At 50.6% G+C, this 16,763-nt stretch overlaps 1 protein-coding gene across 2 annotated transcripts; it reads right to left on the reverse strand.

Moving 5' to 3' along the window:
- Positions 1-2,273: 2,273 nt before the first annotated feature.
- Positions 2,274-15,446, reverse strand: ABCF1 (ATP binding cassette subfamily F member 1). Of its 2 annotated transcripts, none has more exons than XM_082847124.1 (25): positions 15,358-15,446; positions 11,664-11,710; positions 11,369-11,464; positions 11,082-11,208; positions 10,894-10,931; positions 10,699-10,809; positions 10,002-10,076; positions 9,807-9,920; positions 8,741-8,845; positions 8,360-8,482; positions 7,881-7,981; positions 7,698-7,783; positions 7,246-7,385; positions 7,012-7,160; positions 6,633-6,716; positions 6,307-6,431; positions 6,004-6,116; positions 5,734-5,905; positions 5,558-5,632; positions 5,404-5,474; positions 4,146-4,178; positions 3,893-4,061; positions 3,631-3,695; positions 3,464-3,536; positions 2,274-3,321 (listed from the first exon to the last, which is right to left on the reverse strand). In XM_082847124.1, the coding sequence occupies exons 1-25, from the start codon at positions 15,428-15,430 to the stop codon at positions 3,155-3,157; spliced, it is 2,532 nt and encodes an 843-aa protein (XP_082703250.1). In that variant the 5' UTR covers positions 15,431-15,446; the 3' UTR covers positions 2,274-3,154. The 2 variants fall into 2 exon arrangements, with proteins under 2 accessions (XP_082703250.1, XP_082703249.1); XM_082847123.1 differs by having other exon boundaries at positions 11,082-11,211.
- Positions 15,447-16,763: the final 1,317 nt, after the last annotated feature.

Here is a 16,763-nt window from a genome sequence, read left to right on the forward strand (position 1 = left end):
GCCACCAGTTCAAGCGTCTCAGCTGCTGCACCAGCACCAGCAGCACAAGGGCAACTTTGCACATTCCCAGGCCTCGTCTGAGTTGTGTATGGCCACAGGGCTCCTTCCCGACTTTCATCTTTCCCACTGTAGTGCTGACAGACTTCCCTAAAACGTCTCTCACATGTTCCTAAAACACAGTCCTGCCTTGGCTCTCATGCCCCTCAAGGACTCATCCTTTGGTCATCCTGTCCATATTCTACAGATGAGGGAGGACGCCCAGGGCACTGGCATCAGAAAACTAGGGCCCCCATCCCAGGAATTCTCCTTTCCAGGCTGGGTGACCATGGGCACGTCAGCGTCTCTGAGTCTGTTTCCTCATTAGGAAGGTGTGGAGAAGAGTAATTTTTTATAACACTTCTACAGTGCTCATTATGAACCATATTAGTGCATGATTTGTAGGTGACAAAGGTCATGAATAAAAATATTTAATTGTTAACTAAATTCCATTTTTCAGGCTTTGGGTTACCCACATACTGTACTACTGTGTAAATGTGTAATTTTTTCCTTTCGAGTTCCATTTCTATGCTGCTCTTTTTGAAGAAGTGTAATTCTTTTGCCCATATTTAAAGTGCATTATTATAGTATATATATTGAGGAAAGAAAGAAAACTTGTGCCCAAGGATGGAAGTTATTTTGGAGCATCTGAAGTATCTGTAGTGAAATCAGTGACCAAACACTTAAAATGCAAAATGTTGGTGTTCATTTTATAAACAACATTCCCAACTATTTTGTGTAACAACTCATCTAGACTACTGAACTGAAAAATTTAAGTGCAAAGTGTAGAGTGTACATGAAATACATGTAACAAAAGTAAAAAAAAAAAAAAAAATTAAAGCCCTTCACAAATAATTACTTAATCCCTTAATAACCTTGTGAGGTAGGGGCTTTTTATCACCTTCATGTTACAAATGAGGAAACAGGTACCAAGAGGCTAAGTCCAAGGTCACCCCACTAGTAGTGGACTTGAAGCCTGCTCCCACTGTTCTACGACACACCGACTTTGTGGAATTGTGGAGAATACTTTCACATGTAACATCTTACTTGGCACAAGACCCTGATGCTTTTCCCTCAAATTCCATAAGGGGTGTTCCTTTATATCTAACTTGGAGATGTACCCAACGGCACCTCTTCAATCATCTTCACACCAAACCTTCACTTTTGGCGTAAAACTCATAACTGAGGTCCAGTATTATTTGGCCAGAAAATAACTTCCCCAAATTAGACACCCCAACTTAGTAAATCTTAAATGGTTCTTCATATTTCCCCCGGAACTGCACACATCTGACCATCCTCTCTCCAACTCCCACACCTGGCTCTTTCCATCTGTCCTTGCCTTGTATCCCTCTCTCTCATATCCTAATTCAGGATTTATTAGCTCATCCCCACAGCGAAAGTTCTGGGGCCCATCCTATAAGTCTCTAAAGTCCACCTTGCCCATCACTACCTGAAATCACCACCAACCAACCACTTGCCACTTGGGTTTTACTTTCCAAACCCATCTCTCCAATCTAACTCTAATAAGAAAAGTGGCCACACCAGCCATGTTCTCTCATTAACTCTCAAATAGTTCTTTCTTCTTTAGATCTGCCTTAGACCTGCTCTTTTCCTATGTTCCAAAAATGGCTCCCTGTTCCTCACTACTAAAATCCTGGGACTTCCCTAGTGGTGCAGTTGTTAAGAATCTACCTGCCAATGCAGGGGACACCAGTTCAAGCCCTGGTCTGGGAAGATCCCACATGCTGTGGAGCACCTAAGCCCATGTGCTACAACTACTGAGCCTGCGCTCTAGAGCCCATGAGCCACAACTACTGAGCCCATGTGCCACAACTACTGAAGCCTGCACACCTAGAGCCCGTGCTCCACAACAAGACAAGCCACTGCAATGAGAAGCCTCCACACCACAACGAAGAGTAGCCCCACTCGCTGCAACTAGTGAAAGCCTGCGCGCAGCAACAAAGACCCAACACAGCCAACAATAAAGAAATAATTAAAAAAAAAAATCCTTACTTTTTCAAGATCCACTCTCAAGTGATCCCGCCAAATAATCAAGTTCTAGATAATCTTTCTCTTCTATGAGCTCAAGGCAACTTAGAATCTAGAGCACCACACATTTGGCAATTAATTGTATCACGCTATACACTCATGCCTTACTTTCTAAGTCTTCTCTATCTAGACTATTCATGAAGGCAGACCTTGTCTCTTCCCTTCTTGCATACTGCACGGTGCTGTACATGTTGGCTGATTTAGTAACTTTTGGGAGGATCAGGTCTCTGGTCCCTGATACCAGGGCGGAGCTTGGATAGTGAGAAACCCGAGTGTCCTAGTTGGAAGGGATGACTCACTTTCCTTTGTCCTTGTCGGAAGGGCTGTGGGAAGGGAGGGAGGCTCCTCAAACAGTGAGCACCACCTAAAGTGCGGTAAGACTGCAAGTTAGACCCACCTGTACTGGTGGGGAAGAGAGGATACTAACTGCTGCTAGTAAACTGAACAAAGCAAATCAAGAGTAAGAACAGTTCCAGCTCCCATGAAATCTCCAAACAGTGACAGGGCGGCGCAACTCCTTTCCTTTATTTCTTCCCCTTGTAAAGGGTGATTCGAGTTCAGCAGCATTCCTTTCCTGCCCCCAAGTCCCCAACCAGACTAGAGACTGCAGGCACCAAATCCTGGGTGACAGCACAGGCCTCAGAACTCTCCTCCAGCTCTGAGCTGCACCAGCTGTTTGTATCAGTTAGGTCAGCATCAAATCCACCAAAAAAAGCAGCACCACTCACAGAACAGGGCAGCAGCTGGGCCTGAAGCTTTGAGGCGGACCAGACGCAGGCTTCTGAGGACAGAGTCTCAGACAACTGGCCACATGAGCTTGGCTGGATGGAACCCCATAACAAAGGTCACCTCTGCTTGTACGGAGGGATTTCAAGAACAAGGCCAGCTCAGTTATCCGAAGAGAGCAATCAGACAAGTCTTTCAGAGAAAAGGAAGCAATCGAAGCGGCATCCTGGTCACATCAAGACCACACTCCGCCTTCCTGTACCCGAGTAGCTACTGCGCCAGCTGCAGACCAGAGCAGACTTCCGAGTGGAGAGGAGACGAGGGGATGTCCAGGAAGGGAAGCTCACTCTCGGGGCCGGCTGACCATGACTTCCCCCAGGGCCTCCAACACCTCCCGCTTGTAGTCTTCGAAGTCGCCGTCGATCTGGCTAACACTCTGCTCCTCCACCACCCACAGCTGGCAGCTGGTTTCTGTGATAAGTCGGGCATCATGGCTGACGACGATCACAGCTTTGAAGAAAGATGGCGAGAATGGAGGGCAGGGAGGAAGGAGGAAGAGGGGGATCAGAACCTGAGAGGGCGCCCAGCCGAAAGACACCACAGCCCGGTCCCCAAGGCGGGGAGGAGGAGGGCGCGCCCTGAGCTGACTCACCACCCTTGTATTCGTTGATGGCCTCCCCAAGAGCGTCGATAGACTCGATGTCCAGGTTATTGGTGGGCTCGTCCTATGGGGGAGGAGGCATCCCATGACTGAGAGTTACGACTCTTACCTTTCCCTTCTGTCACCCTTGCCCCAGCCCTGCAGTCCAGCTCACTCACCAAGATGAGGACATCGGGCTCCCGACAGGACAGCTCTGCAAACACAACTCGGGCTTTCTGCCCACCTGTAGCAAAGGGAAAGGAGATCCACCACACCTTTCACCACCTGACATTTCTGCAGGTAAACCCTGAATGTGTGTGTGCGCGCATGCGCACACGCGGTGAGGTCCCCCAAGTCCCAGTTCCTCTTTCCTCCTGCCTCTAGGGACAGTCTGCAGGCATGAAGGCTAAGGACGGGGACACCTGCCCTGGCCCCTGGTACCAGAGAGTTTGCAGATCTGGATGGTGTGGGCGTGACTCTCCAGGCCAAAGCGGCCCAGGCACTTGCGGGCATCCTGGTAGGGCAGGTTGAAGCCCCGCTGCAAGTACTCGGTGGGCGTCTCCTCCATGCGCAGCTGCTCTGCATACTGCTGGTTGAAGAAGCCAATTTTCTGCCCGAGAGAAGAGGGAGGTGGTCGGTCAAAGTCATACTTCCTCTGTCAGCCTCTTACTCCCTGATTCCCAAAGCCACTTACCAGCCGGTGGTTCTTCCTCATTTCCCCACGAGTCTGCAAGGAAAAAGCAAGGGGGGAGCTAAGGGGAAGGGGAAAGGAGCTGCAGCTCCACACCCCAACTTTTCTGAAGGGGAGCTAAACACCAGAACCGGGCTGGAACAAGCCAGCATGAGAAAGGGAACACGGGCGTCTCCTGAACGTGACCAAGGCAGGCCCAGGGAATCAGAAGCAAGAGGAGAATGAAGGAGGGGGAGACAGAAAGCAGAGATTCAGAACCAGGAGCAGACTGACCACAAGTAAAGGACCCCCTTCCCCACCCCTGCCTTCCAGCAAGATGTTTTCAGGGTTCCACCTCAGATGGGGATTAAGAGACAGTTTGTGGGAGGATCTAGAACACCTTTCTGAAGATCTACTCTCTGTGGGTGTGAGGCAACGGGCCCTCTCAACACTTTCTTGGAGGGCAGACAGATGGCTACAACCCACCTAAGCACTACATAACGCCGCAAAAGTCCCCAAAACAATTCTAGGGAATTTATCCTAAGGAAAACTAAATTCATGAACAGGTATAATAAGACTATTTACTACAGGTTTGTCCTTTAGTGAAAAATCTAAACGACTGACATCAAATACACTACGGTAGATGCATACGAAGCGCATGCACACATAGATTCCTGGCACGGAAAAACACTTGAGTACATGATCTGGAAAAAGCTGGCCACAGAACAACTCACACGATAGGCCACTTTCGTTAAAAAAAGTTCTATGCACGCTTGTAAAGGAAAAAAAGGAGAAAGCAATCCATTGAAATTAATACTGGTCACCTCTGGATTTTGCTCTGGCTTACAAAACTTCTTTTCTTTCCTTTTTTTCCCAGCTGTGCCGCGCAGCTTGAGGGATCTTAGTTCACGGACCAGAGACTGAACCCAGGTCCATGGCAATGAAAGCTCTGAGTCCTAACCACTGGACCACCAGGGAATTCCCTGGCCTGTGCAATTTCTAACCACTCTACAATGGGCATGTATTTCTTGCATAACCGAAACACATGGGGGGTGGGGAGGCATGCCCCTAGCCTGGCCCCACTTCTCCTGGCTCTTCTCCCCGCCTGATCTAAACCGTCCTCCTCTACAGCACCTCTCAAGGAAGCGCACCATCCATGACAAGTTCTGTATTTAACTCTCCACGGCACAGAGGGGCCCCCGACTGCAGCCTCTGGGGAACAGCCGTGTGCTCACGCTTCCGCTCGCTCGTTGCCGTCCCCCTTCCTGGCTCCCGGACTCACCGGCGTCAGCTTGCCTGTCAGCAGCAGCAGCAGGGTGCTCTTCCCCACACCGTTAGGGCCCACGATGCAGACTGCCAGAAGGAAGACAAAGGTCAAAGAGGCGAGGTCCCCAGAAACTCTCCCCGGGGCTCCTGAGCCTCCCCTGCCAACTCACTCCTTGAGTCCATGTCAATGCCAAAATCCAGATTCTTAAAGAGTGGTTTCTGCCCCTCATAGCCAAACGTCACACCTGAGAGACCAGGAAAAGAAGCACTTTATTTTCTCTTCAGAGTCCCCCGAGGGTGCCCCGAATGTCCTGGTGTGAGGGAAGGCACGGCCGCGGCCGCTCACCATGCAGGCCCAGCACCGGAGGGCTGAGCGGCGGTGGGTCAGGGAACGTGAAGCGCACGGTGTACTCCCTGGGCCGCTTCAGAAGCTCGGGGGCCTCCTGTGACTCCTCATCCTGGTTTTTCCTCCGGCACTTCTGCTGCTTTCGAGTCAGGGCTTCCTTTGTTTGCTTTTCCTGGGGAAGAAGGGGAAAGGGAGACACCCGCACCCTTTACAGAAGGCCTCAAAAGGCAGGCAGGGCCCGAGTCCTCCCAGGAAGACCCAGGTGCTCACCGCCTGCTTGGTGGACTTGCCGCCCGCCTTTAACTCCTTCAGCTTTTTCTCCTGCTTCTCATACTGCTTCAGCAGTTCCTTCTGTTTCTGCTGGTACATCTTCTTGAAGGTCACTGGGGCAAGAGAGGGGAATGGGCATCGATGGTTGTCCCTCTCCCCAGCAGGACGGGGGAGGATGGGGGCAGGCGTCTTTGTCTAGAATTCTGAAAGACTCAGAATTATCACCACAACCCTACAGGCCCTCCCTCCCAGGCCTTTCTCCAGGAACCACCCCTTTCCTTGCCCGCAAACGATCCTCCTTACTGTAATTGCCCCTGTAGTAATGGAGCCGCTGGGCATCAAGATGGATGATATCGGTACAGACGTCATCCAGGAAGCCCTGGTCATGAGAGACGATGAGCAGCGTCTTCCGCCAGCCTTGGAGGTAGCTGGGTTTTAGAGAAGAGCGTGGAAATGTCACAATGGCCAGGTTAGGGTGGAGTCAGGGGAAGCAGACAGAGCATGGGGGCAGGGAGTGAAAGAGGGGGGGCTGGAGTGAGAGGTGTCAAGGGCAGAGTGGAGACCAGCTAGAGGAAACGAGGGCAGAATGCGAACCAACGATGCAAAGGCTGTAATCAAGGGCTACTCACTTATTGAGCCAGATGACAGCGTTGAGGTCCAGGTGGTTGGTGGGCTCATCCAACATCAGCAGCGTGGGCTCCATGAATAGCGCCCTAGAGGGCAGGGCAGCAGAATGCAGAGTCAGGGGGAGGAAGACCCTTGCTCAGAGAACCCAGAGAAGCCTCTGTAAGTGGAGCCTGAGACCATGAACACTCCTTCCCAACCTCTCCTTAGACAGTTCCCAGGCAGGAGACACAGACAGAATACACTCCCAGGTAGGGAGAAAAGACCCTGAGTCTGACAAGGCAGACAGTAAGGGAGGGAGAAGACGGCTCTGGAAGAACGGGGAGAAGGGGAAGAGCCCTGGTGGATGGAGGCTGGAAGGGAGGGTGGTGAGGGGGAGCCCACCTGGCGAGGGAGACGCGCATGCGCCAGCCCCCCGAGAACTTCTGTGTGGGTCGATTCTGCATCTCAGGGTCAAAGCCCAGACCGGCCAGGATCCGGCGGGCTTTGGCCTCTGCAGCTGCTGCCCCGGTAGCCCGCAATTCCTCATACACCTGGGAGGAGGGAGAAGAGGACACATGCTGCGAGGTCCCAGGAGCCCCCAGTCTTAGCCCGTGTCCCCTGCGCCATCTCCTCTACCTTCTCGAGCCTCTCAGCAGCCGCGTCATCGCCCTGCTCCAGCTGTCCCTGAAGCTGCCGCTCCTCTTCCAACAGCTTCAAGCGCTTCGTGTCGGCTCGGAGAACAGCCTGCACGGCCGGCGTCTCGTCGGCTACCACCTCTGGGGGCAGGGGAGAAGTCAGGGTGCCCCAAGGGCCAAGCCTCCTATTCCCTCTTCCCTATAGCTGTTTCTGGTTTGCCTGACCCTGCCCAGCTCTTTGTACTTGTTCCAAACAAAATACTCTCCAGTCTCTCATCTCTTCTCCCCCTTCTTTAGCACCATTTCCCAGTCCCCAGTCTCCCCACATAACCCTTCCAGCTCTACAACGACGGTTTCTTCTATTCTTGGTTGGCTCCTGTACCCCAGGGCGGCCCCCCTCAGGCCCCTCGGTTTCACCTCCCCGTCAAGCCCCTCTCCCACCAGCGGCCTCACCCTGTTCACAAAGCAGCACGTCGATGTTGGGAGGGATGCTCAGGGCTCGGTTGGCGATGTGCTTGAGGAGAGTGGTCTTGCCCTTGCTGGGGGATGAGAGCTTTTAGGACCAGGCTGCCTCAGAGAAGTCTCTTCTCCTTCCAGCCCCGCCCCTCTCACAGCTCCAGCCCCTCCTCTCCTCACCCATTGGGTCCCACCAGCCCATAGCGGCGGCTGGCGACAATGTACAGGTCTGCGTTGACAAACAGCTCCTTGCCATGGGCGGAGATGCTGAACTTCTCCAGCTGCAGGTGTCAGGGAAGGAGCGAGCACATGAGAACTCTCCCTTCCAGACAGCAGCTGCAGCTTTCTCTCTGCAGGGAAGCCCCCTCTTCTCACCACACCGACCCCTTCCCCAACCACTGCCTCTAACTGGAGTCTCCAAATCCTAAGCGCGGCCAGCCTGTCCCGCCTTGCTTCCCTCCAAGGGTGGACCCTTATGCTGGCTCTTCTATCTTCTCACTCAACTTGGCAGAACTCAAGGTGTAGAGAACGGCTCCGAGCTTTCTTCCCAATGGACTTCCCATTCATACCCACTTCCTAGGCTGCCGTGGCCACTCAGGGGAAGGTGAGAAGTGGCATGTCCCTGGGTAAGCTGGTAGAGAGGCCCCCTCAGACCTTACCTTGATGTCAGATGCGTTTTCTAACATGGCCTGGCGGGAAGACACCTCTGCTTGCGACACGGAGAAGTCATTTTCAGCAGCACTGGCTGCTTTTAATGAAGCCACCTGGCGCTCATACTCCATCTGAGAAGGAAGGAAAAATCACATTTGAGGCTATTGCCTGCCACTTTCCCATCACCACAATACAGCCCCACATCACCAGACACCGAGACAAGGCTCACAGAGAGCAATTATTTCCTTACTCCAACTGTTCTACCTGACAGAGCACCCAAAGCCCTCCTTCTTGTCCCCTAATTCACATGTCCCCTACTTGAAGCGTTAAGGAAAAAAAAAAAAAATCAGGTTCTCCCACCTCTGACCACCAAGAACCCAAGGTTTTACCTGTTTCTTCAGCTTCTTCTTCTCCTTCTTGCTAAGGTGAGCAAAGGGACCATCAGCCTTGGACTCCCCTTCCTCCTCCTCCTCCTCTCCTTCTTCCTCTGAGCCCTGTGAGAACCAGGGCATAGTAAAAACAAGGGACCCCTTCTAGAACTCAGACTTCACATCACGTACCCCCAGTTCCACAGTCAGCTCTGTCTCTCTCCACCAGGGTCCTGAAATACACTGGTGGATCCGCTCCCATTCTCATACCCGCCCGGCTCTCCTTGCAGCTCTGTATCCATTTTTGCCACCAGGAATAGTATGAGTATTTATGTATGAAATGTAATAATGTACGTGTATCTGTAACTATATACTGTAACTATGTAACTGCCAATACAGTGTAATTGAGGGTTATATGAGGTTCTTTTTCTCATGTATCAGTGGCCTACACATTAACATGCAGGGGAAAGGTCTAGAAGCCCTAGCATACAGTCACTGAGAAATCCAGCAAAATCAGAACTAGCAACTGCTAACAGTACGAGGGAGCTCAGAGATCACTAGATCACACAGATGAGGAAACTGAGACCCAAGGAGATGGAAAAATGTACTCAAGGTCACACAGTGAGTGGTGGCAAAAGCCAGAGCTCAGACTGACTGAGGCTAACGCCCGCAGCATTTCCTCTCTGGGTCAGGAGTTGCCAGTGATGGCCCTTGAGCTAAGAACGGTTTTTACACTTTCAAGGAATTTTTCCAAAAATAGAAAAGAAGAAGAATATGCATCAGAGATTGTATATGGCCTGCAAAGCCAAAAATATTTATTATGTGTCCCTTTACAGAAGTTTGCCTGGGACTTCCCCGGTGGTCCAGTGGTTAGGACTCCACGGTTTCAGTGCCATGGGCCCGGGTTCAATCCTTGGTTGGGGAACTAAGATCCCGCAAGCCACGTGGCAGGGACAAAAAAAAAAAAAAAAAAAAGTTGCCAACTCCTGCTCTGGAGAGTAAGAGCACCCCCAGATCCTGCCCCCTGCCCAAGGGCCACAGAGTCCTAGTCCTTCAGCCCACCTTCCCCCAACACCAAAATACAAACCTGCTCTGCCTTCTTGGCCTTCTCCTTCCCTTGCTTGGGTGGTTCCTCTTCTTTTGTTATTTCCTCTTCATTCTCCTCCTCGTCATTGTCCAGAGCAGCAAATTTATTTTGAGGCTACCGGGGAAAAGACAGCAAGTTTGATGAAATGCTCTAATTCCTGAGACCCAGCCCCTCCTCCTGCCTATACTCCCTCACCTTGGCCTTCCCCTTTGACTTCTCCTCCTTTCCCTTTTTGCCCTTGAGCCCTGGCTGGTGTTCCTGAGATACAGCCTGGAGAAGACAGACACACACAGATTAATTTACTATATTGTAGCTTAACGAGCGTTTCTAGGGGGTCTAGGAGTAGCAGTTAACTATACTGAGTCTGCCAGGGAGAAAATGAGACCCAGCAAAACCCTAGTCTCCGGCTAAGGGACTGTGACACAGGCAAGTGAGCCACGTGGGTGAGATGGCCCTAGCACTGGAGGGCTTCCTCAAGAGGACACATCTCGAGACGAGGTAATGGATGTGGGCTTAGTGAAGGTGCTCTAGAAAGAGGGAAGAGAAGGCATAAAGAACAAAGGTTTCAACACACAGTCAAGCTGGATGCCAAGATGTGATCACGCTAATCTGAAAGGTATACATGGAGAAGTCCCAAGTAACCCTGCAGAGGGGTCCAAGTGGAAGGGCAAAGACCCAAAGGCCTTTGTTTTATATTTGGAGTTTGAAAGCAACAGGATCACTGTAAATTTCCGAGTGATGAAGAGTATTTTAAAAAGCTGACTCTGACAGTGTAAGCAAGACTGGCCTAGAAGAGCTAGCTGAAAAGTAAGAAAAGAAGCCGGGAAATTACCACACTGTGGCCAGAGGTGCTACACGGGGTGGGAGTGACTGGCAGAGCCACCACTATCACCTTATTGATCCGATTTTTCTCTGGCTTGGCTGGCTTAGGAGGATGTTTTTCTTCCTCCTCCTCTTCTTCCTCACTCTGATCCTGAATCAGGGCTGCAAAAACATTACCACCCTGGAGAATGAAAGGGCCAGAGAAGTCAGCGGGATGGTCAAGGCTGCACCCCTGGGGTCTCTGTCTACCACACAGATGGCTTACCTTGGTTTTCTTCCCTCCTCGGGGTACTGGGGCAGGTACTGAAATGACAAGGGGAGAAGGTGAGACAGGAAAGGAGAATTACGATGTCCTGCTCCTTAATCTAATCCAACTCCACAAGCAAGGAACGCAGCTCCTGACTCTTCATGACTAAAGAGTTCCAGGTGCCCATTTCCCCTCGGGACATTTACCCTCATCCTCCTCATCACTGGCCGGCACTGAGAGCTTCTTAAGACGCTCCATGAGCTCCTTCTCCTCTCCGTCATCATCCACATCCTTTTTCCGACGGCTTTTTCGAGCATCTCGCTTCTTTTTTTGCTGCTGAAAGCCAAACAGTGAGAGAATGAAGCCCAGGCCGCTGATGTATCTCTGCTCCCGAGAGAGCTCCCCGTCAGCTGAGTGAACCAGTGTGGGCTGCAGAGGGGCTGGCGGACCCATGGATGCCTCCATGTAGTGGTGGGTCCCCTGACACCTGTACCTGCTGCTGCTGCTGCTGCTGTTGCTGCTCCTTCTCCTCGAGCACTTTCTTTTCTTCCCCAGCTTGTCTGTCTTCTACTGCCAGCTCTTCGAAGAACTATAACGGGAGTTAAGATCTAGGTAAACATGGCTCAGAAACCAACCAAGCCCTTCACCACCACACACGAGCCCAGGGACCTTCCACTCCATCCCACCTTGCTCCCTCTCCTGACAAGACCTCTTCCCCTCCCTTGGGCCACCACCGCCTTCAAAGGGCCACCTTCTGCTCAGAAACACCCACAGTCCCCTCTCCTCACCGTCTTTTTGGTCTTCCTGTCCTTCTTCCCTTTCTTCACCACTTTGTCTAGAAGGTTAAGCAGACATTGTGAATGATGATTTGCAAATTCCAAAGCACTCTGATCTCTCCTGCCAAGCTCTCAGTGGTCCCCACCCTATTTACTGTTTTCCTAGCTCAACTACCGCTCCCTAGACATTGGCCACAGACACAAGACACTTGCAACAAGACAGACAATGGTGGCTGGTCTAGGGTAGCAGTGGGAGGCAGAGAAGGAGAATCCACAGGGTGATGGCAGAGGTGAGGAGTAAGAGTATTCAGAGATGACTGCAATGTTTTTAGCTGGCAAAATTAGCTGGGTTAGTGGTACCATTGATTATCGCAGGATATACTGGAAGAGAAGGACCCCTCTCCCCACTCCTACCACCCATGTGGGAGAAAGGTAGGACAAAAATATGAATTCAGTTGGGGATATGTCATTTTTGGAACCTGCAGGCCACGGAAACAGCCATCTAGTAAGTCAACAAGAACCTGGGTCTATGCCGCACCTGCTCCACTAGCACTTCTAGCACAAGTCACTAGCTGTGATTGTACTTAATTGGGCATCAGTCCTTCATCCTAGAGAGCGACCTGAGACTACTTAGCTCGTGTTCCCAGGAAGCAAAGTGGGAAGTCGATAAAAGTTTACTGACTGAACAAATTCCAGCTTCTCCTTTCTGTCCATTCCCATTATCCTGAAGGCAGGGGACTAGGTCTAACTCCCTCCCACATCAGACTGGGAGGCAGCCAGCAGCCTCATGACTTCCCTCCACGCCCAGGCCTGTCCACTATCACATTCGTCTCCCAACCATCCCATCCACGCACTGCTACCCAATTCTATCCAAAAGCACTCCTGCAATCACTTGGGTTTTTTTCCCCCAAAAAACCCCAAAACAAAGGCTTTCTGCTATCTACCACACTGAGTATTCTCACACCAGATTTCCACCTAGTCCATAGTAATCATTTATTCAGATACTGAGCATCTACAGTGTCAAAAACTGGAGATAATAAAGGACAATCGCTATAACTTAGGACCTCACAGACTAAAAGGGTGCATCCTATCTTGTCTGCTATCTCTGTTTCCCTAACCATACCCGTGTTCTGGACACTGGCTTCTCCCCGCTCCTTGGTTAACTCCCAGGCATGCTTATGCCTGTCTTTGCTTAATCTGTGACCTCCATCCTGAACACATTTCAAAATCTGATCCCCATATTGGGTGACTAGCGTGATGGAACTGAAAAGATGTGCAGGAGAAGATAATGAAAGGTTTTATAAGCTATTCCACAGAGTCTAACCCTAAAGCCATTAAGAAGGAGGATCCACCGCAGTACATGAGAAGGAATGACATGATCAGCTCACCCTAACAACACAGAGTGACTTAGACACTAAGTATCTCCAAGGACTAACACAACCACACCTCCTGACCGTAGGGAGAGAAGCCTGTGCACAGGTTCAGGCGTGAGAAAGTATTATCAGCAAGGAACAGGAAAAGGCTAAGTGTGGCTAAAGCTATGCTGTATCCTCCACATCTCCCCCTCTAATGGCTCCTCCCCTTAGTAAGTACATCACTGAAGTGACTCCTAATTTCAAAGCCAAGTAAAGCACTTTCCGTAACCTTACAATCTCCTCCCCCAATTACTGTTTCTATCCCGTCTTCATTGAGTCTCAGTGCAGTCTACGCTAGCTCCACCTCCTCATCTCCCGTTCCTTTTTGAATATACTGCAACCTGATTCAGCTGTCATCTTCTAATGAATACTACTTTTCTCAGAGTTGTCACTGTCCCCTTAGTTGTTCAACCCGAAAAGGTTTCTTTGTAGTCCTTATTTTGCGTGATTACTTGGCAACATTCCATGCTACCTACCTCCTCATCCTTTTAATTCTCCTTTCCTGTTGTTACTTAGCGTCAGGGATCCTGCTGCTGCTGGTCTGCCTCTAGTTTCTCTGGCTGCTCTCCTTTCTCGGTCTCATCTCCTCAGCCTCCTTCTCCACCTTACTTCCCTTAATTGTTGAGGTTCTTTTGGGTTCCCACCTTCTACGTCTTTTCGCTTCAATCTGCATACACTCTCTAGGGGATGCCCCGTACAACTACACTCACCTGTGGCTTTACTCCTAGTCCAGAGCTCTCTCCACAGCCACCGAACAAACTCTCTCCTTGCCATCTCCTCTTAAAATTCCCCAGAAATCTCCAACTCAGCATTCAAAAGCTGACCTTACCTCTTCCCGCTCCCCACTCTACAGCCCACTACTGCTTTCAATAAATAGCCTACTAACCGCTGCAGTATTCAAGTGAGTGTCAGCCTTAATTCTTCTCCCTTGATTTAGCTGGTTCCCAGTTCCAGTCAATGCCCTGGCTTACTCTCTTACCACTTCTCACCTGGCTCATTACCAGAGCCTCCTAAATGGTCTCCCTCCCTCCAACCATTCCTTATGCACTTCAATGGGTCCTCCTTCTTAATGTTTTTAGGACTAAGTTCCTTGGAGTAGTGTATAACACCTTTCATTATCTGTCTCCCACACGTCTTTCCAACCCCATCACACTAGTCACACAATACTGGGAACCAGCCAGGCTCAACGACACCTCTACCTCTGCACTAACTGCGCCCTCTGCTTGCTTAGGATGTTCTTCCCCTTGCTAACTCACACTGATCCTTCAAGAACGAACTCGGCTATCACACATTCCTGGGAGGCTTTGCTGACACTCCCGCCCTATCTGATAGATGTTGCCCCTCTCTTTTCTAGTCCCATAGCATTCTCAACACATTCATCACACTCTGTCAGCCTCTGTCTGATTAATGCTCTGTCCCCACCACTAGACTTGCCCCTTCTCGATAGGCAAGGCTTATCTTTCATCCCTACACCTCCAGTTCTTCTGCACAGCACCAGGTACAAAGTAGGCATCCAATAAATGCCTGTAAAATTAGTCACTGTATACCTACTATAATTATTTGTATTCATTTTTATCTCCCTCTTGAAGTACCTTCAAGCCTGGTAGGATGTCTTCGTATTTTTTTCTCCCCTCCCCAAAGCACAGCATTTACACTGCATAATTAAAAATAGGTGCTCCATAAACATCCGCTGCTTTTAAGTAAACCTTAATCCTCCATTCCAACACCCAGTGTCTATGCTCTTGCTCCAGCTGAGTCAGAAAGGTGTCTTACGAAAGAGCGCAAGGAGTCATCCTTTCTTAAGAAGCAGGTGGGATGATGGTTTCCACGGGTGAGTGAGAGAATGTGTGTGTGTTTGTGTGCGCGCGCGCACGAGAGAGAGAGAGAGAGAGAGAGAGAGAGAGAGAGAGAGAGAGAAGGTCGAGGCACAACTTATATCAATATGTAAGTGCCGGATGTGGAATACCGTGTGGTGGGGAAGATGTCCAAATGAGAAGAAATCAGGACTTTCTCAGTTCTCCCCATCTCTCCCTCGGTACCATACGCTCTTCCTCGTCTCTTTCCCAGTCTTACTGAAGTTCCTGCGTGACACCCCGGCACCTCTACTTTCGCCGGCACCCCAAAAGCCCTCCTGCCAGGGCAAACTCTTCCCGGCCCCACTGAACGCATGCGCAGTAGCCCTCGCACGGCCCGGTCAGTCTCGCGCCCCGTGACTCTCTCCTAAGACACGCACACACGTCTCTCTCTTCTTCTCTTGCCTATCTCCTTCCCTCCCTGCCTACCAGCCTCACCTGTGGGGCTCGTGGTCTCTCCGTCCCCGATCCACTCGGGCTTCGGCGGCTGCTGCTTGGGTCCCTTCGGCATCGCGATGGCAGTTACTGCAGTCTTGTCGGCGCCGGGCGCTATTTCCGGTTCCGGCAGCTTGGGGCCCGGAACGAGGCGGGCTCTCTACGCCTGCGCTGTCGACCCCGCCCCCGGACGGCCCACGAGCGCCGCGCCATCATCTCCGGGGAGAGCTTGCGGCGGGGGTTCGCCCACTCGAGTCGCGACAGCAAGTTTATGACGGTTGGGGAACCGCAACGCAGTGACTCCGGGGCGCCGCGTGACTAAGGACTGAACATAATTTCCGACTAGTATGAAAGAGTAAAGTCATGTTTTCTCTTTTCTTTTTTTAAGAAACTGAATGCAACCTTGTACCAGCCCCGTAACGTCTGGTTAGGAGCAGGAGGGCGCAGTCCACCGACTCAGAAAGAGGCCTTGTCGGTCAAGTGTTGAGGTGTGTCACAAAATCCCGAGGAGTAGAGGTGTAAACGAGGAGGAACTCTAGCCTAACAAACAGAAATCACGGTGCGGTGGAGCTTCAGTTCACCTTTTTTTTTTCTTTTTTGGTAACAGCTTTTCTGAGGTGTAATTGAGTTACCATAAACTGCGTATACAGTAGACAGCCAATAAACTGCAAAGTGTACACTTTGATAAGTTTTGACATGTACACACCGGTTAAATCACCACCACAGTCAATATTTGGGTCACTTCTTCTTTTGTGTGTGACTCTTGGATTCATTGGAACTTCCTGACTTTTTTTTTTTTAAATAAATTTGTTTTTACTTTTGGCTGTGTTGGGTCGTTGTTTCGGTGTGCGGGCTTCTCATTGCAGTGGCTTCCCTTGTTGCAGAGCATGTGGGCTCTAGGCGCACGGGCTTAGTTGCTCTGCGGCATGTGGGATCTTCCCAGACCAGGGATTGAACCCGTGTCCCCTGCATTAGCAGGCAGATTCTCAACCACTGCGCCACCAGGGAAGCCCGGCCTTTGTGTTTTTAAGAGCTGGGCTGGCCCTCACATCTAGGCCATGGTGTTCTCACATTGAACATAACCTCAGAACACCCATGCCAGACAAGGCCAATCTGTGACTGTGATGAAGTAAGACAGAGTCTATAATCTTGTGTAAGTGCAGACAAAAACAAGGTTACTATGCAAACCATAAATTCTGAACAGGTCCTTCTCAGCTAAAATGAGTAGTGGCTGCTTTTTTGCCAGTTACAGCTTCAGCCATGTTTCATTTCTCCCCCGAGAGGAGACTCTGTTATCTGTGGGTTCCACATATTCGGATTCAACCAACCTAGTATCAAAATATTAGGGGAAAAAAGAAATTCCAGGAAATTCCGAAAAGCAAATCTAAATTTGCTGCATACCAGCTACT

The sequence above is a fragment of the Leucopleurus acutus genome (genome assembly GCF_964270905.1).
Source record: "Leucopleurus acutus genome assembly, chromosome: 10".
NCBI classification, from domain to species: domain Eukaryota; kingdom Metazoa; phylum Chordata; class Mammalia; order Artiodactyla; family Delphinidae; genus Leucopleurus; species Leucopleurus acutus.